Source organism: Vulpes lagopus, chromosome 8 (assembly GCF_018345385.1).
Source record: "Vulpes lagopus strain Blue_001 chromosome 8, ASM1834538v1, whole genome shotgun sequence".
Taxonomy (NCBI): domain Eukaryota; kingdom Metazoa; phylum Chordata; class Mammalia; order Carnivora; family Canidae; genus Vulpes; species Vulpes lagopus.
The window spans coordinates 134,127,889-134,151,390 of NC_054831.1; the positions used below are offsets into that span (position 1 = coordinate 134,127,889).

General features: G+C 53.5%; 1 protein-coding gene across 1 annotated transcript; it reads left to right on the forward strand.

Moving 5' to 3' along the window:
* The first annotated feature begins 256 nt into the window (after positions 1 to 256).
* Positions 257 to 20,914, forward strand: EXOSC10 (exosome component 10). Its single transcript, XM_041765266.1, has 25 exons — positions 257 to 408; positions 1,676 to 1,812; positions 3,727 to 3,850; positions 5,083 to 5,187; positions 5,459 to 5,624; positions 5,781 to 5,895; positions 6,976 to 7,051; positions 7,256 to 7,366; positions 7,565 to 7,708; positions 8,227 to 8,417; positions 9,371 to 9,527; positions 9,679 to 9,827; positions 10,006 to 10,056; positions 10,691 to 10,802; positions 12,899 to 12,949; positions 13,107 to 13,185; positions 13,272 to 13,381; positions 15,053 to 15,148; positions 15,452 to 15,526; positions 16,837 to 16,924; positions 17,900 to 17,973; positions 18,533 to 18,704; positions 19,444 to 19,505; positions 20,141 to 20,214; positions 20,777 to 20,914. Exons 1-25 carry the CDS (start codon positions 298 to 300, stop codon positions 20,805 to 20,807), a joined length of 2,661 nt encoding a protein of 886 aa, XP_041621200.1. The 5' UTR covers positions 257 to 297; the 3' UTR covers positions 20,808 to 20,914.
* Positions 20,915 to 23,502: the final 2,588 nt, after the last annotated feature.

Consider the following 23,502-nt stretch of genomic DNA (forward strand, 5'->3'; position numbering starts at 1 on the left):
GAGGCCCCAGCAGGCGCAGCACGTGCTCCCCGCGGTGTGGCCGCGCCGCCGGCTGGGCCGTTAGGAGCCGGGGAGCGGACAGGTGCGGGGGGGGCACTGGCCTTAGCAGGGCGGGAGCGCGGCCCCCGAGCCCCGCCGCGCCCGGACCACGAGACGTGGGGCCCCGCGGTGGGGCCCGGGCCAACAACCGGCTCGCACGCCCCGCCGCTCGGCCCCGGAGCCAGCCCCGCACATGCGCAGTGGCGCCCGGCGCGGCGGCCTCGGAGCTCTCGCGAGACGAGCCCTCAAGCCGGAAACATGGCGCCTCCCAGCCCGCGAGAGCCCGCGGCCCCGGCGGCCACGAGCGCGGCGCAGCCCGACGGGGAGATGGTGCTGCCGGGCTTCCCGGACGCGGACAGCTTCGTGAAGGTGAGCTCCGGGCCCGCGGGGGGCCCCGGCCGCGAGCGGGGGTCCACGGGCGGCTGCCGGCGCCCCCGCGGCCTCTCCGGGCGCAGATCGCACGCGGGCTCCGGGCGGCCCGAGGCCCAGGGCGCGGCGCTCGTCCTCACGTGCGCGCCAAGCCGCGTGGGGGTGTCGGGGGGCTGCCGACCCGGGGCCCCGCGCCCCCGCGCCCCCGGCCGGCCCTCGGCTGCAGCGGGACGCGCGGGGCGGTGTCTCCCCCGGCCCCGCCCCCCAACCCCGTCGGCGCCCCCGCCGCTCCGGCCCCGCCCCCGGCGCCCCAGGTCGGCGCCCTCCACCCCGGCCGCGGCCGGCCCCGCCCCCGGCGCCCCAGGCCCCGCCCCCAGCGCCCCAGGCCCCGCCCCCGCCGCTCCGACCCCGCCCCCAGCGCCCCAGGCCCCGCCCCCGCCGCTCCGACCCCGCCCCCGGCGCCCCAGGCCCCGGCCCTGCCGCTCCGACCCCGCCCCCAGCGCCCCAGGCCCGGGGCGGCCTTGGTCTCCGTGTCCCCAGACGAGGGCCCTCGAGCGGCGCCCCGGGTCCAGGACCCGCCCGTCGGCCCCGCGGTCGCTGCCTCCCTCCGCCTCCCCCCGCCTGCCCCCGCCTCTTAGGAACAAATAAATAACATCTTCAGACAGTAATAGTAGGGCCGGGTCAGGGCGGAGCGTCCACCTGCGTCCCGGGGTCGAGGCCCGCGGCGGCCCCCGCCTGCAGCCTGCCCCCGCCCCCCCGCCCGGGTCCCATCAGTGAGCCACAAAGTCTCTTTTAAAGCAAATAAATCATGAGGATGACTTGCCCGAGACCGAGACCGCAGTCAGCAGTCGCACCTGGACGCCCGCCCGGGCCGCCCCGCCTGCCGCAGCCGCCCTTGCTCGCGCTCCCCCGACTGCGCTCCCCCGACTGCGGAGCCGGAGCCGGAGCCGGAGCCGCACGACCCGGTCGGGCCCCACCGATGCTCAGCCCGAGCCGACCTCACCGTCCAGCACAGTGTGCCGTGTGCGCCACATCTTTTTGTTCTTTAGGTTTAATTCATTTATTCATAAGAGGCACAGAGAGAGAGAGAGAGAGAGAGACCCAGGAGGAGGGAGGAGCCGGCTCCATGCGGGAGCCGGACGCGGGACTCGATCCCGGGACCCAGGGTCAGGCCCTGGGCCGAAGGCGGCTAAACCGCGGGTCCCCGGGCTGCCCGCGTGACTGGGGACGGGTGTTTAGAGCAGCTCGTTTCTCTGGGTTTTGACAGTTTGCTCTTGGGTCGGTGGTGGCAGTGACCAAGGCATCCGGGGGCCTCCCGCAGTTCGGCGACGAGTACGATTTCTACCGAAGTTTTCCTGGCTTCCAGGCATTTTGCGAAACACAGGGAGACAGGTTGCTTCACTGGTGAGTACTGTATATTATTTTCTCATATTGACAGATATAAATACAGAAAAATAGGTAATTTCCCCTGAAATTGGTTCTCTCTTAACTGTATTTTTCTGTGCTATAAAGAGCTATAGGGACACCTCGGTGGCTCAGTTGGTTCATCTGACTCTAGATTTTGGCTCAGGTCGTGAACTCAAGGTTGTGCATTTGACCCCGTTGTCAGGCTCCACACACAGCACAGAATCTGCTTTTCTCCCTCTCCTTCTGCCCCCCTCCTCCTGCAATCACACGTGCTGTACTCTCTCTCTCAAATGAGTCTCAAATCTCAAATAAAAAAAAAGAGCTATAAGATATAAAAACGAGACAGTGGGCTGGCTTAGTACAGCATACGACTCTTGGGATTGAGTCCAAGCCCCTTGTTGGGTGCAGAGAGTACTTAAGAAAAGTAAAATCTTTAAAAAATAAATTAGACAATGTTTATTTGGGAAATGTTTTTTATTTTGATTAGGGGAATGTTATTTGGTAAATTTTGAGCTTAACTTTTTAAAACTATATTATTGACAGGGCCCCTGGGTGGCACAGACAGTTAAGCATCTGCCTTTAGCCCAGATCATGATCCCGGGGTCCTGGGATTGAGTCCCACATCGGGCTCCCTGCTCAAAGGGAAGCCTGCTTCTCCCTCTTCCACTCCCCCTGCGTGTGTTCTTTCTCTCTTTCTCAAGTAAATAAATGAAATCTTTAAAAAAATAAAAATAATAAATATATTGACTTCTGCACCTATTTGTGGACAGTGAATCTTTGAGTTAATGATGGGACTTGAAAGCCTAGGCCAAGATTTCTCTCACTCAGCTTGCAGAACCATGGGTATTAGCTTTTTAATAAGTGTTTGAGGACAGTACACGAATAGTGATTTCGTTTAACTGTTGCATGACAGATTTAGAGCATCTGGGGGCGCCTGGCTGGCTCCGTGGTTGAGCATCTGCCTCCGGCCCAGGGCATGACCCTCGGGGTCCCAGGATCGAGCCCCACATCGGGCTCCCTGCATGGAGCCTGCTTCTCCCTCTGCCTGTGTCTCTGCCTCTCTCTGTGTCTCTCGTGAATAAGTAGATAAAAATCTTTTTTTTTTTTTTTCTTTTTTTTTTTTTTTTTTAAAGCTGTTCTTTTTTTTTTTTTTTTTTTTAATTTTATTTTATTTATGATAGTCACAGAGAGAGAGAGAGAGGCAGAGACACAGGCAGAGGGAGGAGAAGCAGGCTCCACGCACCGGGAGCCCGACATGGGATTCGATCCCGGGTCTCCAGGATCGCGCCCTGGGCCAAAGGCAGGCGCCAAACCGCTGCGCCACCCAGGGATCCCTAGATAAAAATCTTTAAAAAAAAAAAATTAGAGCATCTATTTTAGATTTTATGATAAAGCAATGAATGCAAAGCATATTATTTACATAGTATGATATATTTTTTAGAATTTGAAGGAAGCTTTGAGGTAATTTCTTCCACCCTTTCAATTAACAGATGAAGAAAGGGAGTCTGAGTGAGATTTAGGGAATTGTCCAAGACCACACAACTAGCAATGCTTCTGCTATGACCGTACAGGTTTTATTAGTTTGATCAAAAAGTATCTGGGGAGGTGCACAGTCAGTTAAGCCTCCACCTCTTGAATTTAGCTCAGGTCACGATCTCATGGTTGTGAGATCAAGCCCTGCGTTGGGCTTCACGATCAGTGAGGAGTCTGCTTCAGGTATTCTCTCTCCCTCCTCCTCTGCTCCTCCCCTCCTCTCTCTCATGTGCTGTCTCTCAAACAAATAAATAAGATCTTAAAAAAAAAAAGAAAATAGTGGGAACAGTCGGAGCCCAGCCTTTCAAGCTTTCTCTCAGATTGGGAACAAATGGAATAAAGTATATGAACTAACGTTGGTTTTTCTGTCCTTCCTAGCATGAGTAGGGTAATGCAGTACCACGGGTGTCGAAGCAACATTAAGGACCGAAGTAAAGTGACAGAGTTGGAGGATAAGTTTGATTTACTAGTTGATACCAATGATGTCATTCTGGAAAGAGTGGTGAGTGTTTCATCTTACTCTTGAGATAATTAACAAATAGGGGCTCCTGGCTGGCTCAGTCAGAAGAACAGGTGACACTGGATCTCGGGGCTGTGAGTTTGAGCCCCACGTTGGGCATAGAGATTACTTAAAAATAAAATCCTAAAAAAGAAAACAAATGAAGAGCTTTTACAGTATTAAAATATGGAAAGAAACCGGAACATCCGAGGAAATGACAAGTTTAGCATTTCTTGTTCCAACAACATTCCCTTCCTGACAGCTGGCTGCTTTTTCCCCAACGAAAAAACTACAGTTGTCTCCAGATATGTTACCTCAACCTGTCACCGCTCAGTGGAGGCCTGTTACAAATCTGTGTTCCAGATATGCAAATCCTATTGTATGGCAAGGGAAGAGGCCAACCAAAATATAGTCTTTTTTTTTTTTTTTTACTGTTATCTACAATCTGCTAAACTGCCTGCCTTGTGTGATTGGGAGGAAATGCGCATCATATGATCTAGCTGACTTCTACTGCCTCCTCTAACTCTACAGCAGAACATTATTTACAGAAATACGTAGAGATCATCCAAAATAAAGCTAACCCCCAACCATGCCGGTCCTGCAGATGTTTAAATCATGCTCTCCTGTCCCGTGAAGTCATCTCTTCCACAATCTAAATGCCCACAGGTCTTTCAGCGGTTTCTCATATTTTATGGTTTCAAGTCCTGCCATGTTACTCCTTGTGACCTGGACGCCCAAACCGATACCGCATGTCTGCTTCGATGGGACAGAGTAGATCAGAACACCCTCATTCTCACTCTGGGTACCAGCCTTTTGTGTTGAATAGCTACAGTCTAGGGTCTTTTTCATTCTTTTGGTGGGCCACATCACACTGTAAGTCACTTTTGCTTTGTCAGCCCAACCAAGAGCTGTAAAGGGAGCTGATCAGGGGTGGGCAGTGGCCAGTTTCTGCCCCGTCTTTGAGCAAATAATGCTTTAATTACTTTGGATGACTCTCAGGTATGTGTGTGTGTGTGTGTGTGTGTGTGTGTGTGTATCTGCTAAACATATGTATAATATAATATAGATATAATTAATTAATTAAATATAATTAATATAATATAGTATAATGTAATGTAATATAATATAAAATGTTCTTACATGTCATTCTCTGAATCTGTTTCTTAAGAATTTTAGGTAATTAACTTGTTAAGCCTGAAAGGAAGATGCTAAACCATTATGTCTTCTGCCCTTAGGGTATTTTACTGGATGAGGCATCAGGTGTGAATAAGAATCAACAGCCTGTCCTCCCGGCAGGACTGCAGGTTCCCAAAACAATAGTGTCCAGCTGGAACCGTAAGGTGAGGGCTCCTTTTCAGATTGGCTGGAGCTTCAGACGTCAGCTATATAGTAGGGCCTTTGCCTCTTCTGTTCTGATTTACTGGACACAGAACTGGCCATTGCACAACTTGTTCTCATAAACAGACACGACCTAATTACGTCTTGTCTCCTCTGTACCCCGCGACCTCACATACACATACTTTCTTAAATGAATGCCCACAGAAGGCATAAGTGGGAATTTACTTTTCTAATTCATCAAGTTGCTATGTTATAAACTCCTTGTTGTCACAGGCAGGAGAATATAGCAAAAAAACAAAATCTGAAACTTTTCGATTGCTTCATGCAAAAAACATCGTCCGGCCTCAGCTTAAATTCCGAGAAAAGATCGACAACTCCAACACTCCGTTTCTTCCCAAGATCTTCATCAAGCCCAATGCTCAGAAACCCCTCCCTCAGGGTAAGGCATGCAAACTCTGCCTAAGGACAGAGGAAAACCTCTCCCTCCCACCTTTCTGTCTTCGAAAAGAGCCAGTTAGCCACTTTGTGACGAGTTAAGATGTGAATGTTTTCACCTCTTTTTTGATGGTGGTGTTGTCACTGCTTGGGTCTCCAGCACTCTCGAAAGAAAGGAGAGAGCGCCCACAGGATCGTCCGGAGGACCTGGATGTCCCCCCTGCCCTGGCTGATTTCATCCATCAACAGAGAACGCAGCAGGTGGAGCAGGACATGTAAGTATCTGCTGCTGGAACTTCCTGCTGTGGCTCCTGAACCTTTATGCCACATTCTCACTCGGTTTCATTTTTGTGAAATACATAAATGAAACAAAGAATCTGAGGAATGGGTGATTGCTATCCTTATCCTAATGTGGATCTCTTTGGTAAAACCTCTGGCTTGTGTTCATGGAGGGCCTGCACAAATGGTGTCTTGGGTAACCCTCACTGCACCCCTGGGAAGCAGCCACCACACTCCCCCACTGTATAGAGGCAGAAACAAAACAAAGGGTGCTGACTTCCCATCCAACCAGAACTTGAACCCCAAGTGTTCTTAAAACCGTCCTTCCTCCCCTGCCGCTCTGCCTTTCTTACCGGGTACAACTCATACAGTGAGGGAGGGGCCCGCTCATAAACTCAGCAAGGAAAAGGCAGTTTTCACCGGCAGCATAAGCATCTTAAAAAAAAAAAAAAAGACACTTGCTTAAAGTAGACAAATGGACCTTGCACGAGGGAAAAAGACGGTAAGAACTTTGCTAGTGTTGGTCTTTTCCTCACGCGGAGCCAGAATCGGCCTGAGCAGCATTCCTTCGGGCACAGCTCTGCACCATGAGGCCACAGGCCAAGTGCTAAAGAAATATAGGTGATGAGAGGCAGCCCTGCCCTCAAGGAACTCAGACTTAGGATTTTTCTGCAAGTAGAGACGATAGAGGAACAAAAAAAAAAAATATATATATATATATATATATAGCATTTGGCATCTGCCCCACCCTCTCTCACCACGGGTTGTGTTTTCCAGACCACAAGAAATTGCACGTTGCATGTTTTTGTATCATCCGCAATGACAGCCACGCAGTGTTTTGAAATAGGAGCTCAAATCTTTATAGATGAGTAGAGTTTTAATGATCACATTATAAGCATGAACCAGCATGACCTTTTTTTGATGCCCTTGAATTATTAAAATAATGGTGCTTTTTATAGCAAGAAAATGTTTTCACAATGGTCTCTCCTCCTTTGCTTTTACAGATTGGATTAAAGCATCGTTTCTCCCTGAATCACAGAATTCATCAAAAGGATTTTTCTTTTTGTTTTATTCAGGTTTGCACATCCTTACCAGTATGAACTAGATCACTTCACTCCTCCAGAGTCAGTCCTTCAAAAACCACAACCCCAGGTTAGCACCCAAACTTGGCTTGTGGATGATATCCAAGTAGTCCAGGAAGAATCAAATCAGTGCAATTTTGGCTTTCCTTAAATACCTTTAAAGTAAAAGGTTGCAACCTCGGATCATTTCTTGAATTCCTAATTCATTTTGTGCTTTAGTGAAGGATGATTCATAACGTTCCTCTCTTTTTCTACCTGTGCTTTCATGCTCCAGTTATACAGGCCTGTGGGAGAGACGCCCTGCCATTTTGTGTCCTCCCTGGACGAACTGGTGGAGCTTAATGAAAAGCTCTTGACTTGTCAGGAGTTCGCGGTAGACTTAGAGGTAAGTTGACCTTGAGTGAAATTTTACATTCTCTGTGGGCTCACTCCCACCAGAGGATTATAAAACTGAGACTAGCAGATGCGTGTTTTGGTAAAAATTAGTCGTACAATTTTGCTTTTATAGCCGCCCTCCTGAAATCAGTAAAGGAAAGCCTGGTGTAATCATTTTTCCCTCTTCTCCCCTCTTTCTGGGTTTTAGCACCACTCATACAGGAGCTTCCTGGGGCTGACCTGCCTGATGCAAATCTCCACCCGAACAGAAGATTTCATTGTCGACACCCTGGAGCTTCGAAGCGACATGTACATCCTCAACGAGAGCCTCACAGACCCCACCATCGTTAAGGTCAGCCAGCCTTTTGTAGCTCATTTGTCTGTGCATGAGATTTAAGTGTTGCTCAGTTTACTGAATCATTATTTCAACACAGACCTGGTGAAGTTGAGAGAAATAATTGTAATTTCCTACTTTCCGGTCCCGCACGCTAAAGTGCTTTTATTTCTAAGCCCCAATTAGAGCAGCTTAAGCTGTAGCTCGTTACCACCCGGCGACACGTTACATCATGTTAATGACTACGGCAACGAGCCCAAGCCATCAGGATCCTTTGGACTTAATGACTATCCTTGTAGCTAGTAGAGCTGCCTCCTTAGAATCACTGGCTCTTGGCAGTCTCAGACGTTACGAGTGTGCAGTTAGGAGTGCAGAAGGCCGTTGATCCAAATTAAAAGGAGTTTTTAAAACTGCACCCATCTTAATCCTCCTTCTGGCCTCTAATTCCAATGTTGTAATAACCTAGAGGCAGGGTTTGTTTCAGAGCACAGTGGCCTTGTACACACTGTGCCGCATGGCTCCTGTTTTATCTCCAGGTCTTCCACGGTGCCGATTCAGACATAGAATGGCTACAGAAAGACTTCGGATTGTATGTAGTGAACATGTTTGATACCCATCAGGCAGCGCGCCTGCTCAACCTGGGCCGGCACTCCCTGGACCATCTGCTCAAGCTCTACTGCAGTGTGGAATCGAACAAGCAGTATCAGCTGGCCGACTGGAGAATACGGTGTGTGCTTGGTGGGGAAGTGTGGCCGGCAGCGGGAAGCGTGGGTGCTCACCAGCCTCTCGGCCCCACGGACCTCTGCGCAGGCTGTGACGTTTAGCTGAATCTTGAGTTGAATGTCGCTAGTCTTTCCTGCAGCTGTTTTCAGCAACATAAGCACAACTGGAAGTCTTAGGGTGACCGTGTGGAGTGTGTGCTGGGCTATCACACCGTGCTTCGCGCAAACAGTGGTTGGAAGAGGCGTGCCTTGTCAGTATTTATGTCCCTGTTAGTCTCTCGTTTGACACCCGGATCCCTAGTGGACGGATGGGGGTGTGTGTGGTGATCTCCCAGAGGTCCGAGAGAATTCTAAGGTACATAGGTGATTGCACCTTGTGATGAGTGCATAAGAGCGTGGTGTTCCTGCAACACTTTCTGGAGTTTGGGCTCCACTCGATCACTGTCAGGTGGCTAGCTTCCTCCCCGAGGTTGCAGCTGTCGTATGAAGAAGCCACTCAACTTCCCTCCAGGTCCGCATGCCAGAATTTCTAAAGAGAATCTGATAAAGCAGAAATAGAAAATGAAAATTGACAGAAGTCTAAACGCCAGCCCCTGTTACCGAGCCATTGTCACGTGCCAAGCACTGAGCTAAGAGCTTCAGGGCTGTTGTGCTGGGTGGTCCCACGGCAGCCTGTGAGGTGCCTTTCGTTCCCCAGGTGAGGCAGCTGAGCCCAGAGAGCTTAAGTGACTTGTCCAAGGACAGGTGTGCAGAGCTGAGGTTCAGACTCAGGATGGCAGGGCCTCCCTTTTCAGCCACATTGTTATCCTGCTGCCCTCTCTTCCCAGCTGTGGAAACAATGGCTTGTCACGTTAGATGGAGGGTATACTGATATACCTGTACCATTGGCTGTGGTATCAAAGGGATCATTACGTCGCTGCTCCTCGCAGCAAAATAATTTCCTTTGTTGCAATTCTAGACCTCTGCCTGAGGAAATGCTCAACTACGCCCGAGATGACACCCATTACCTGCTTTACATTTATGATAAAATGAGGCTGGAGCTGTGGGAGCGAGGCAACGAGCAGCCTGTCCAGCTGCAGGTGGTGTGGCAACGCAGCAGGGACATCTGCCTCAAGGTACAGCCTGGCCGGCCACGGCCTCTGTCTCTGACTGGGTCCTCATTCTTTGCTCTGGTCTTTACGTTCCTGAAAAGAGCCAAGTGTTTTGAAGAGCCCAGGGCACAAGCCTGATGCCCATTGATCTTGAATGTCCTGTAATATTTTACAGAAATTCGTCAAACCTCTCTTCACGGATGAGTCCTACCTTGAGCTATACAGGAAGCAGAAAAAGCATCTCAACACACAGCAGTTGACGGCCTTTCAGCTGCTGTTTGCCTGGAGGGATAAAACAGCTCGTAGGGAAGATGAAAGTTACGGGTAAGGGATTAGACATTCTTTTAATATCTGCTCCTAGACCGAGCAGCTCGGGTAACAGGGAAATAAAGGCCTTTTTTCTTTTCGCCATGAAAGTTGGTTACGTTTTCCCTCGGGTTGTAGCCTTTAATGGGGTTTTCTGGCGGAATTTAACGTGATCCCACTGTGTGTTTTGTTCTAGATACGTACTGCCAAACCACATGATGCTAAAGATAGCTGAAGAACTGCCCAAGTGAGCCTGAGAACTGGTAGCTATGTCCCGACTTTCTCAGCGGACAGATTTTATCCTTCAGAATCAGTTTCTCTGATAGTTCTTACCTCAAGGCTATTGACTCAGAGAAGATTAGTGCTCTAAGGAAGTTCACGAGTCCAAGGAATGTAGAATTTCTGCCCTCTGGCTACCCTGTAGGAACTAAACCTGAGCTGCAGCCATTTCAGTGGTTATGCCTCAGATGGGGTTCAGTGTAAATCTGAGCCTCCAGCTCAGAGAGGAAAGGATCTCAGAGTCTCTGAGCTGTAATTTGTTCCAAACCAAGACACCTTAACGATTGTGAATGCTTTTTGGTGTTAATGGAACAATAACTAAAGAATCTAAATTCGTAATCTTCTGTTGACCCCGTTGCAGCACCATGTAGAGCTATGGGGCTCCTCTCCAGCTCTCCCTGCTAGCCGGAGGCGAGCGGCAAGAGGTGTCTACTCCAAGCTTGGTGCAGTAAAGCTCACCTAGAAGCCACTCGCCCAGGCTGCCCTGATAAGAATGTGTTTCCCGGGTCTTCATCTTAGTTGTCGTTCTCTGTTCTCGTCTGGAAACCTCAGGGGACCATGTCCCTAAATGACGAGTTGAATGTGTTCTTTCTTGTCTTCAGGGAACCTCAGGGTATCATAGCTTGCTGTAACCCTGTTCCACCTCTTGTGCGGCAGCAGATCAATGAGATGCATCTTTTAATCCAGCAGGCTCGAGAGATGCCCCTGCTCAAGGTAAGAAGCTTTGCTGCTAAAGGTTCCAGGTCGACAGGCCTGTTCTCTCTGCAGGCACCTGTGGTCTTCTCCATACACGATCTGGTCTCCATTCTAAAAAACCCCGAGAAAATCATAGGGGTTAGGAAAGGCAGTAGACATGTCTTCTTCTTTTTTAATCTTTAAAGATACAAAAAAATAAAAAATAAAAATCTTTAAAGATTTTATTTATTCATTTGAGAGAGAGCACAGGCAGTGGGAGGAGCAGAGGGAGAGGGAGAAGCAGATTCTCCACTGAGCAGGGAGTCTGATGCGGGTCTTGATCCAAAGACCCTGAGATTATGACCTGAGCTGAAAGCAGATACTTAGCCAACTGAGCCACCCAGGCACCCTGACATGTCTTCTTCATGATGGTCAAAAGCTAAACGTACTCCTTGTTACTTTTTTTTTTTTAAGATTTCTTTTATTTACTTATTTTAGAAAAGAATGTACGTGGGTGCACACCATCGAGGAGAATGGGCAGAGGGAAAGGGAAAGAGAATCTCAAGCGAACTGCACTGAGCCTGGAGCCTGACATGGGGCTCAGTCTCACGACCTGGAAGTCATGAGCTGAGCTGAAGTCAAGTCTGGTTGCTTAACTGACTGAGCCACCCAGGCGCCCCATTCCTGCTTGTTTGTTTATGATCTTATCTTCGATAATCCATCATCAAGGAAAGTCTAACGACTAGGCCAGTTAGCCATCCTTTGGAGGCAGTTAATCTGGTGGAATAAAATGGATTGGGGGTCACAGCGCCCGGCTGGTTCACGCAAAAAGGCTGTGCCCCTTGGTCTTGGGGCGAGGAGTCTGAGCTCCACACTGGGTGCAGAGGTTACTTAAATAAACTCGAGGGGCGTCTGTGTGGCTCTGTCAGATAAGTGTCCAACTCTTGATTCTGGCTTAGGTCATGGTCTCAGGGTGGTGAGATTGAGCCCCACGTTGGGCTCTGCTCTCAGCAAGGAGTCAGCTTCTCTCTCTCCCTCCCCTTACCCCCTCCTGCTCCCACTCTGTCTCACTCTAAGATAAACAGTTAAAAAACAAAACAAAAACAACCTTCAAAAAAAGAGTGGAGTGGGGTCTCGGTACCAGGAGCATGTTTTGGAAGCTCTGATGTAAAATGATAAGGTCCCGTGAGTTTGGTGGTCATGGAAATTGAAAGGAAAAGAAGGAAATGAGAAGCACTATCAGAAGAAGGGGTAATGTGACTTAGTAACAGACGTGAAAGTTGCTGCTGGTTTTTTGAGTACTTTGCAAGGTGACTCCAGAACGTTCTCTGAACAGCAAGCAGATTGGAGGATGACAGAAGTGGAGTCAAAGACAACCCACTCCCAACATAAAGCCTAGGTGGCTGGGAAGATAGAGCCTTGGCTAGAAATGGGGAATTCAGGAAGAACTAATTTTATGAAGGAGATGCTAAACCTCCGCAGACTTGGTGAAGGCAGGCTGTGCAGCTCAAAGTCCAGACACGCGTCTCCCCGCACGCGCGGTGCACAGGTGCGACCAGCAGCCTGGGTGCACACGCGCACCTCTGGGGATGGGACTGCGTGCTCGGATAGATTTGCGTGCTTCAATTGGAATTTGGGGGGACAGTTTTTTATTGTGTTGCCCCGGTGGTGATACTGGTGTATAATAAATTGTATTAGCAATTTTTTGAGAGATTATGAATCCAGAAAGACTTAAATCAGTTCCTTTAGGGCGATAAAGAAGAAACTCAGGATATACACATTTCAGTCTTCGTGTTAAACATTGCTTTAAAAAAAAAAAATATTTCTTTTATTCATTCTACAGTTTGGGCAAGTAAAGAGAGAAGCCCTGGTTTCTAGAGGAGACTCTCTTTCAAGCTCTCAGAAATCTGCATTGGGTCTTGTGATAGAGACATTCTTTGATTCATTCTTTGATTCAACAAATAATTGCTGAGCACTACGTGGTTACAGTGCCAGGCACTGTAAGGGATGAAGGGCGGCACAACGTCTGCGGGCTCTTGTAAGGCGCGTCCGCTGGAGGGACGCAGTCTGTGCTGGGGAACTGTGGTCGCCATGTCTAGGCACCTTTCCTCAGATGCTCTTTTGTTTTTCCCCAGTCCGAAGTCGCAAGTGGCGTGAAGAAGAGCGGCCCACTGCCCGGTCCCGAGGTAGAGCGCTGTGTCTGTCGTCTCTGTTCTGAGGGAGGACACTGGTCGGCACCAGGGCGGGATGAGCCCCCTGTCAGAGCCAGCCCCCGGCCGTGCAGCAGAGCTGCCGCATGCTTGCAAGTCTTTCACGAGGCCTTTGGGTTTCTTTTTGCTGCAGAGATTGGAGAATGTTCTCTTTGGACCTCACGACTGCTCCCACGCCTCTTCGGACGGCTACCCTATGATGCCAAGCAACGGTAATGTAGAGGTCTCTGGAATGTCCCGGAAACCGCCTCACGTGCACTCCACGAGGCTTTGACTGTACTGACTTCCATCCCTCTAGGGCCTGTGCCAGCGCAGAAACAGGCAAGCCTCTTCCCCGAGCGAAGAGAAGAGGAGGCCCTGCCAGATACCGGATGCCTCATCGCCACTGCCGTCATCACACTATTTAACGTGAGTGCTAGGGGATGGCGGTGAGGTGACGCAGACCCGTAGGCAGTTACTGGGTTTATCAAACAGGCTGTCTGCCCGGCCTGCTGCATCTGCATTTGAGATTAACGCCAGAAGTAAGAGCCAGCAGCAGTGGGGACAGCCACGGGGACAGATCTGCCAGTGGTCCATGAGAGGCGGGTGGAGGGTTCTCTCAGGAGAAGAAACCCCTGAAGAAGGGTTGACATCTGGACGCTGGCTAATGCCTAGTCGGGAGGAGGGCGTGGGCTGCGGGGACATAGAGGCAGGACCTTCCCTTCCAGCTGCAGGGAAGGCACAGCCCATCCTCAGCCCCTGCTCAACGGGGCTGCGCATCCCTTTACAACACAAGTCAGCGCCTTCTACACGTGCTCAGGCTGAAAAAGAGGAGGCTTTGAAAAGCATTTCTGTACAGCACGGCCGAGTAGGGACAGTGAAGAGCAAGATACGAAGGCGCCAGCACGTGGGTAGAAACGTGTTTCCCGTCCCAAAGAGGGGCTGCGTCATGGTAGACAGTGGCCCCGTCTGGTCCGGGAGCGCGTGTGGCCAACCTGGGCCTAGCTGTGCTCCTGCACTCGGCAGCGGGTGGTGACGGAGCCGTCCGGGTCTGTCCTACCCAGCAGGTGTCTGTCTTGTTTCTGCCAGGGCTTGAACTACGGGCTCCCTACAAGAGGAGGACCAGGGTGCAGTTGTTGGTCAAGATGGGTGGATACTAAAATGACCAGCTTGAAAGGAAAATGCACAGATAAAACTCTGACTAGTGCAAACAACAGATGTGCTAAAGGAAAAATCACAGTTTCTGGAAAGAAAGAGAAGCAGGCATACGATCTGTATGGATAAAGACGCGTATCCAGCTTAGCACGTGTTCACGGGAGAAACAGCTGGTGGTTCAGTAGGTTCCAGGATCACAGGTCACAGCTGGTCCATCGTGCCAGAGCGCGGGGCCAAAGCCAGAAAGGCAAAATGCCACCTGCAAAATGTACTACCCGAGAGTTAACTTTTTTCCCCCACTTAATCGCATACATTTAGATGGGGCCTTGCTTCGGTAATTCCTGAGCAGAGAAGTCCGGGAGCTTTAACTGGGCCAACGAGGTGCCCGGCAGCTCAAGATACGAGCGTGAGCTTTGGGCTGCATGAGCATGGGAGCGCTGTGCTTGGGTGTCCTGTGCTGTGTGGCAGGACTGTCGCCACGGAGAAAGCAGAAGGAAAGCACGTTCTGAACCCAGTTGGAAGCAACACCCGGTTGCCTGATTTTACTGATTCCCCATCATGGCTTCTGATTTTTAATTTGCAAGTGTCTGCTTACAACCTCAAGTTCTAGAGCCACCCAGACCTGGTTTCAGTCTTCATCCTGCCCCGTTAGCTCTCAGGCTCTGCAAGACATGACCACACTGTGCCTCAGTTTCCTCATCTGTAAGACGGGGAGAATAATACCACACACCTCATATGATGTAAGGGCACCCTGAGAATTCGCTGGTTCAATAAATGTGCTAAGACGCCTTCCTGCGTGCTGGCCCACGCTGCCAGAGGGCCCCTACGTGTGAGAGGCCCGAAGAGTGGCGGTTCTGCTGCCGCCACGAGGATTCCGCGGCTTCCGTCGTAAAGCCACTCGGCGGTCGCGGTGATAAGTTGGTCCTTTTCTGCCCGTCCCTGCAGGAACCCAGTGCCGAGGAGAGCGGGAAGAGCCCGTTGACAGCTGCACAGAAGAAAGCCCGGAACATAATGGAGTCCTTCGAGAATCCGTTTAAGATGGTGAGGGGCGCTGTGTGCCGGGGCTGACGGGGGCCCGGCCTTCTGCGGCTCGTGGCGCCTCCTGCCCGGAACAGCAGCCGGGAGCCCTGGAGGGGGAGCTTCTGGGCCCGGCGTGTCGGCTGCGCCTGGTGTCCGGGTGGGGACGGAGTCGGGGTCCTCTAAGACGAAAGCTGCAAGGACGCCCCTCGGGTGCCCGGAGCCGTGGCCGCGCCGACGCACGGACCAGGCCTCCCACGCGCAGCCCCAGGAAACCCCGTCCGGGGCCTGCGGCGTTTCAGTGACCGTTTCCTTCCATTCCTCCAGTTCCTGCCTTCCCTCGAGCACCGCGCTCACATTTCTCAGGCGGCAAAGTTTGATCCTTCGTCAAAAATCTATGAAGTAAGTGGATTTGTCACCCTTTCCGAGAGGGACTTTCTAAGACGAGGGGACTCCTTGATTATCTGAACCAGGTCTCTGTTAAGCCCATCCTGAACCTCCTGAAGAGGAACACAAAAGACACTTCACGTATAAATATATAGAGACATATGTGAGCAGCGTTTCTTTTTTTACTTTAAAGATTTTATTTATTCATGAGAGACACAGGGAGACGCACAGACACAGGCCGAGGGAGACGCAGGCTCCCTGCAGGGAGCCCGACGCGGGACTCGATCCCGGGACTCCAGGATCACGGCCCGGGCCAAAGGTGGTTGCTCAACCACTGAGCCACCCGGGTGTCCCGATAATGTTTTGAGGGGGGGGGAGGCCAGAACTTTATTCTGATTTTCAGAAGCATTTGGGAACCTGAACGGGCCTTTGGTTTTTGTGTTTGGCTTTTCATGGAAGTTTAGCCTCCGTGCGTAGGCGTCCCGTGTCGGGCTGGACGTTCCAGTGTTCTTAGGGCTCTCAGGTGACAGCTTACGTGTTAAACACTCTGTCTTCTGTTGTTGGTTGGTTTTCGCAGCATCATGAATAAGAATAAGGAAACCCCTTCCCCGGAGCCCCGTGAGATGTTCCTGGGGGCCCGCGTGCTAGTCGTTAGCCTTCCTGCGGGAAGTGCCTGCTCGGGTCGGGTGGGGCCTGGCTCCCGCTGCCCGACGCTCTCTCCTGAGGCAGCAAGTGCAGGCGGAACCGCACGGGCCTCCCGGGCCTCCCGTGCTAGTGTTAGCCTGTTGTCTTCAGCGGTGGGGAGTCCAGTGGATTTTTTGCCTCCTTTCTCCCCCGCTGGCTGTGGCCCGCTCCCAGGCACACCTTCCCACGCCAGCCGTCGTATCTGTGAGCTGCGTTCTAACACCGCAGCCAAGGGGGCTATCCCGGCAGCACTCTCGCCCTGAGAAGTCCTGCCTTGGAGCAGCTCTACCGTCTGCTAACCGTGTCCCGGCAGAACGCAGCTTCTCAGAGCCTGTTTCCGTCTCAAAGTGGGGGTGACGATAATGCCTTGTTCCCGGGATCATAGAAGGGACTGGGTGAGAGGATGAGCAGGAAGGCGTCCGGCCCTGTGCCGGGAATACTGTGTTGCTTTGTCCTCTTGATCAGTATTTTATAAAAGCCAGCAGGAGATTTTACTTTTTGTGCCCTCAGACTTGGAATGTGTGGCTTGGAGTGTGCGTGGCTGCTAGGTTAGCACGCCCGGCATCGCCTCGTTAAAAAAATGAAGCATCCCTGGGCGGCTGAGTTTTGGAGTGTTTTTGCTTTGTTTGTTTTCATTGTAGATCAGCAACCGTTGGAAGCTGGCGAGCCAGGTACAGGTACACAAGGAACCTAAAGAAACTGCCAAGGAGAAGGCAGCGGAGCAAACAGGTAGCACTCGATTTCTTGCGACTGAGCCCATCGGAGTGTCTGTCGGAGGACGGGCCTCGTACATCCTTCTGTTTGTTCCACAAAGTGCCGGTGTGACGGGGCAAAGCACAGTCCCTGCCCCGTGCGCTGGCCTCTTCCTGGGGGATAGGGTCAGGGACCCGTGGTGTACGTTGCCCAGACGGCGCTTCCGCAGGGAGCGGGGTAGGAAGTGCTCAGGGCGGGCATGAGGCCCGGTGGCTGCTTCCACGTGGCGTTTACAGAAGTGGGTCTGATAATGTGACAGTCGCAAGGACCGCGGCTTCTAGGGGAAGAGTGCTCCATCCTGTGGGCCCACCGAGTGTAAGGCCTGTGGTGGTTCCTCGCTGTGCGTGCGCAGAGGGTGCCCCGGGGGACAGTGTGGCTGCCGGGGGCACAGGACCCGGTGCCGGGACGCAGCAACTCTGCGCTCAACTCTGAGCGGGTTGGGAAGCTGTGGAGGGTTTGAGTGGAGCAGTGACAGGCACTGAGCTTCAGAAAGGCCCCTTGGGGACCGTGGAGGGTCCAGCAAAGAGGGCGAGGGCGGGAGGCCAGGTGAGGGCCTCTGTTGGGCAGCGTGGTAGCAGAGGTGGTGAGAGGTGGCCCGAAGCCGATGGGCCCCATGGTGACACTGACAGCGCGTGAGGACCGATTGGCGTGTGGCCCAGGGGAGGAAGGGGCAGCGTGGGGGCCAGAAGGGCTGGTCCTGAGCCACTAGACGGGGTGGCCGGCCGCAGAGTGAGCGCGCCCAAGAGCCCGCTGGGGAAGTGGTTTTGTTCTGGTCCTTGGTGCGTTTTGGTTGCTGTCCCTCTGAAAGGTCCTGGGAGAGGCACCACCGGGCTGGCCGTGTCCGGTTTGGGTTCCCGGGGTGGGGGCGGGGGCGGGGGGGTGCCCCGGCCAGGTGAGGGGGGAGGCTTGGCTGCTGGGGGCCGCAGCTCCATGGACCCTGCTCTCTTGCAGCCGCCCGGGACCAGGCCAAGGAAGAGTACAGGGCGACCGTGGAGCAGGCCGTGTCGGTCCGACAGCAGGCTGCCGTACGTGCTGGCTCCTCTGCTTTTTCTTTTGAGAAAGGAGTTGCCCCTAGTCCCGGTCAGGATTTTCCCCACGCATCAGGAGGGCTTCCCTGCACTTCAAAATAACGCTTATTCGTCTTTCTAGCTCCTCTTGGTTATCAGTCGGTGCCTCCTCATTCCCCTCAAAAAAGATTACATCCGAGCTCCCCTTAGGGGATTTGTTTTGCTGGATTTATAGTAAATAGACCGTCCCCCTGACTCTGGTAGGAGACAAGGGACCGAAGCTCGTTAGTGGCCAAGCCCGTTGTGCGTCCCGCTCTGCCCCGCATGTGTCCCGTTCTCCCTGGATTGCGTAGCCCCTGCCTGTCAATGACCTGGTGTCCTTCTCCCGCGAGGAGCTTGTCCCACCTGGCACCAGCCCCGCCCAGCTCTCGGCCGCCAGCACCCTCTCCCTGTCCGCGAGCCCACAGGTGCCAGCACGGCAGGCAGGTGACCCCCTAGTGGTGCGCAGGCCTGGGGGCTCGCAGGCCTGTCCCCTCCACGCCCGTGCTTCCTTCCCGCGGTGTGTTCCCACCTACAGCTAGAAAGTGCCGCCAAGAAGAGGGAGCGAACCACAAGTGACCCGAGGACCACAGAACAGAAACAAGAGAAGAAACGACTCAAAACTGCTAAGAAGCCCAAAGACCCAGATCCACCAGAAAAAGATTTCACCCCTTACGACTACAGCAAGTCGGACTTCAAGGCTTTTGCTGGTGAGGCCGGGACTGGTGCCCTTTAAGGAGTGTCGGGCCGTGTGGGGGCGGGGAAGCTGGGAGTGAAGACGGCAGGATTAGGCACCCGCAGGCAGGATTAGGCACCCGCACCGCACCCGCACCCGCACCCGCACCGCGCAGCCGAGGGCAGGCAGGGCTCACCAGGGCTCACCAGGGCTCGCACCGTCCAGGGAACGCGGGGCCGGACAGAAGGCACCGCCCATGGCGCCCTGCGCTGGAGCTAAGTCGCAGTAGCCACCCTGGTAGTCGAGCAAGGTGCTGTCCTTTCCAGTAGTGACTCCTGTGTCCTCACGGTAGCTTGTGCCCAGAAACGCGTTTTCTCAGACAAACACGGCAGAGAGTTACCTGAAGAAACCTGATGCCCGGGAGGTGCTCCGTGGTCCCTTAGCCCTGAGTCCACCCACCTTGGAGGAGCCCCTGTCTGGAGGACAGGGGGGGCAGGGCAGGACTGTGTTGGGGGCCCGGTGACTGCCAGTGGCACGGAATGGCCTGCGTGCAGGGACCAGCACGGATGTCCCTGGAGTAAGAGGAGCTGGCGCTTTAGCACCCGCCCTGCGCGGAGATAGACCGTGACAGACGAGCCTGCTGCAGGCACTGCCTTCGGGACGGAGCCCACGACACGTGATCCGCGTCAGCCTAAGTCCCTCGCGGGGGCGCGTGTGCCTGCCCAGCAGTCGGCCTCGCTGCGCTCACTGGTATCGCCTCTCTTACCTTCCAGGAAACAGCAAGTCCAAACCTTCTTCCCAGTTTGATCCAAATAAGGAGGCCCAGCCCGGCAGGGTAAGAAACATGCCCGACACGTACAATTAAGGACGTCGTGTATGTCAGCCGTGCGTTGCCTAAAAATTCAGAAACAAAATACAAGTTGCCACTAAAGAGAAAAGAAACCCGTGAGAACTGCCACCTGCTCGCGTGCCCGCGGTGCTTTTCCCCTCTTCCTCAGCCGGGGAGGATGTCCCCCTCTGCACATCCTTTCCCTCCCGTCACCTGTCCCCAGTACGCGCAATACCCATCAGCTATCCCAGCAGTAAAAAGGAACCTGAAGGGCTGTGAAGGCGGGTGTGTGGCTTGCACGGCTGTTTTCTGTCTGCTACCAGGGGATTACAGCTGCAGGCCACACACCCTAGTCGGCGCCCGCACAGGCCTGCATCTGCCCCCGTGGGCGTTGCTGCCGGTCGGAGCCAAGTGTGGCCGCAGGTTTGGCTTGCGGAGGCTGAGGCGTGCGTGGAGCCCTGTTCCCAGCAGTAGCTCCTCCTGACGGCCCAACCTTCAGAAGCGCCCAGAAACGTCCATTTGCAAGAAAACCAGTCACACCGGTGGCGCCGGAGTCTTGACGGGCCAGCTGGGCGCATGTGTGTTTCCCCTGTGTCCTGTGGTCAGGTTGTCACTGGGCCCAAATGGCTTATCTTTTTCAGAAATGCGCCGCACCCAAAAAACTTAAACAGTCGGGAAACAAAAGCATGTCCTTTCCAACCGGAAAGTCCGACAGGTACGTGGTGGAGGCCAGCGCGGCCCCGCGGACCCAGACGCCCCCTGTCACTCTGGGAGCTGAGGCAGGCGGAGGGGAGGGCCTTGCCGAGCGCCACCCCCGACCGTCGCCGCGTCCCAGGACGCGGACCCGTCACTCACTTAGGCTCAGAGCTTTCCCAGCCCTGCCCGTGTCTGAGGAATGAGGGCAAAGCTCAGTAAGTAAATGCGGGTTGACATTTAAGAATATTTCCATTAAAAACATGAAACCCGCATCCTCGGGGCAAAGCCTGGAGTCGAGGACTCACCCCTAGGGTGTGGCCTGCGGAGGAGGGAAACCGCCCTTAGATCTGTGGGGCAGCCCCGCTCCGGGGGCTCCGGGGCCCCAGGGCACTTCCCCAGCGCACTCCGTCCGGGTGTGGGGGTCACGCCGCCGCCCAGCCCCCTTCTGCAGGAGCCCGAACGCACGATGCCTCCCTCCGCGGTTGTGGGTTAGTAAGGTTCGGGCACTTTGTAAACGAGCCGAGAATAAGCCTCCAGCCAAACTGGAAGACGTGACTCTTGTTTTCCCGCTGTCTCTGCAGGGGTTTCAGGCACAGTTGGCCAAAGAGATAGTGTTGGAGGAGACCCTTGGAGTTCCCCAGTGGACCGGAAGCACCACATGGTGGTGCTGGTTTTGTACAGACTCATTTTTAAGCCATTAAAAATAATTCTTACTGGAAGAAGGGGGATTCCTGACTTTTCCTTTGCTGCCACCACAGTCCCGGCAGGAGAGGACAGACCCCACCCTGTTCAGGTCGCCTCTTCAGTTGCCTGTGGGTAAGTGTGCCCTTGAGGACACTGCGATCTCTGGAGAAATCCAGGGTCTCGGAAGGGCGCGTCCACGAGGCGGGAGCACGGACTCTCCGTTGTCAGGATGTCAGGGCGGCCTGTCACGTGCCTTCAGGTCCTGCCAGTGAAGCCACAAGGTACAAAGCCCCAGAGGATTTCCTGGTGGAGCTCTAGAGCCGGCTGTGGCCTCCAGAGGGCCGGCCCTCCTCCCTGTTCCTGTCTCGCTCCCTTTTGCTTTTTTTTTTTTTTTTTTTTAATTTTTATTTATTTATGATGGGCACACAGTGAGAGAGAAAGAGAGAGGGGCAGAGACATAGTCAGAGGGAGAAGCAGGCTCCATGCACCGGGAGCCTGACCTGGGATTCGATCCCGCGTCTCCAGGATCACGCCCCGGGCCAAAGGCAGGCGCTAAACCGCTGCGCCACCCAGGGATCCCCTCCCTTTTGCTTTTAACATTGTTTTTCCCAATTAAAAAAGTAATAGCACATTCGCTGTAGGAAATGAGGAGAAGAGAAGAACCGCGGCATCTGTGGTCCCGCCGCGCCGAGGGCAGCGTTCACACTCTGGTGTCCGCGCTTTGTACCACGCGTATTTTCGTTTCTGAACTGGGGTGTCTGTTTCTACAGGTTTTCACTTCCCAAGGTTCTGCCTTTTCTCATCCCAAAATTCACTCCAGCCCCACCACCATTTTTGAGCACGTGGGTTTCCATTGTGGTGTCCTTCGTAGTAACGAGGCACGGAGCTTGTTCAGGATTCCAGGACTTTAACCCTGGGAGGGCTCTTGAAGCCAGAAAGCACAAAGTGATGCCGTTAGTTTTGTTTTCACAGACACTTAACGTATTTTCTCAGAAGCTTTTCCCACAGATGAGTGAGGGCTGCTGTGCGTGCAGTGCCCTGGGGGGCAGGGGTCCCGCCGGCGCCCTGCTGCCAGCGAGCAGCCCAGGCCCAACACGGGCTGCAGTTTGGACTAGTCAGGACTAGACGGTTGCAACGGACAGAAAAGCCAGACTCTCGGTGACTTAGCAAAGCAGATGTTTTTCTTCTCTCTTCAGTCTCAGTCCAGAGCTAGTGTGGCCGCTGGCAGTTCCCACTCTGGCTTGTTCCATTTCTGTCCACACCTGGAACCCGGGGCACCCACCTCATGGGCTAGGTAGCTGGCCTAGCTCCGTCCATCACATCCACATTCCATTCAGCTGGAAGGAAGGAAGGAGGAGATGCGCACCTGCTCTCCCTTTAAAAGGACGCAGCCCGGGCGGCCCAGCGGTTTAGTGCCGCCTCCAGCCCAGGGCCTGATCCTGGGGTCCCGGGATCGAGTCCCACGTCGGGCTCCCTGCGTGGAGCCTGCTCCTCCCTCTGCCTGTGTCTCTGCCTCTATCTCTGTGTCGCTCATGAATAAATAAAGAAAATCTTAAAAAAAAAAAAAAAAAAAAAAGGATGCAGCCTGTTTGCACTTCCGTGGGCCAGCGCATAGTCACGTACCAGGCAGAGGCTGCTGAGAAAGTCATTTCAGTGTCCATGAGCCCCTCTGGGCCCAAGGTTCTGGTACAGAATTTGGAGAGAAGAGACATGGAGGCACAATAAGCCGTCTGCCCCCAAGATGGCAGAGTCCCTGCTAGATTTTAAAAAAAAAAAAAAAGGACAGATGGGAATTTTTAAGAGTGAGAAATGGTTTTCTCCTGTGATGGCCTGAGGAGGCTTCATGAAAGGTCCGTCTGGGTTGGACCTTGACGAGCAGGGGAGAAAATCCAGAGGACCTTGTCATTACTGCCACTCAAGAGTGTGGACTCTGCCAGAGACCTGGCGGGAGCTGCTTCAGAAGGCGGAAGCCCGGGCCCCACCCCACCCCTGCCAGGGGATGGCGGCACCGGGGCCCCGGGAGCCGGGCCGTGCACGCTGTGCCGTTGGCAGGACTCGGGGAGCCTCCAGAGTGGGGCCGGCCGTGTGCCCCGGGCCCTGCTGAGCAGCCCTGGCCGGAGGTGACACAAGCGCAAGGAGACCGCGTGTTCAGTTTCTTACAGAGGTTAGGGGATTCCTTGTCCTTAGTTGTTGGTTTCTTCTCCCTGAAGATTTGAGTTAGTTATTCACGGCAGACACCGAGAGAGAGAGGCAGAGACCCAGGCAGAGAGAGGAGCAGGCTCCCTGCGGGGAGCCCGACGTGGGACTCGATCCCGGGACCCCAGGATCACGCCCTGGGCCGAAGGCAGACGCTCAACTGCTGAGCCACCAGGCACCCCATTTTTTGTCCTTTGTTTGGAGTTTGCCCTTACTCGTTTTGTCTCCGTGGCAGTGTTTTGTGTTTTTTTTTTTTTTAATTTTTTATTTTATTTATGATAGTCACCGAGAGAGAGAGAGAGGCAGAGACAGGCAGAGGGAGAAGCAGGCTCCCTGCATGGACCCCGATGCGGGACTCGATCCTGGGTCTCCAGGATCTCCGCGGCAGTGTTTTGTGTTTGTTTTATAAAATGATGGGAGCCATGGA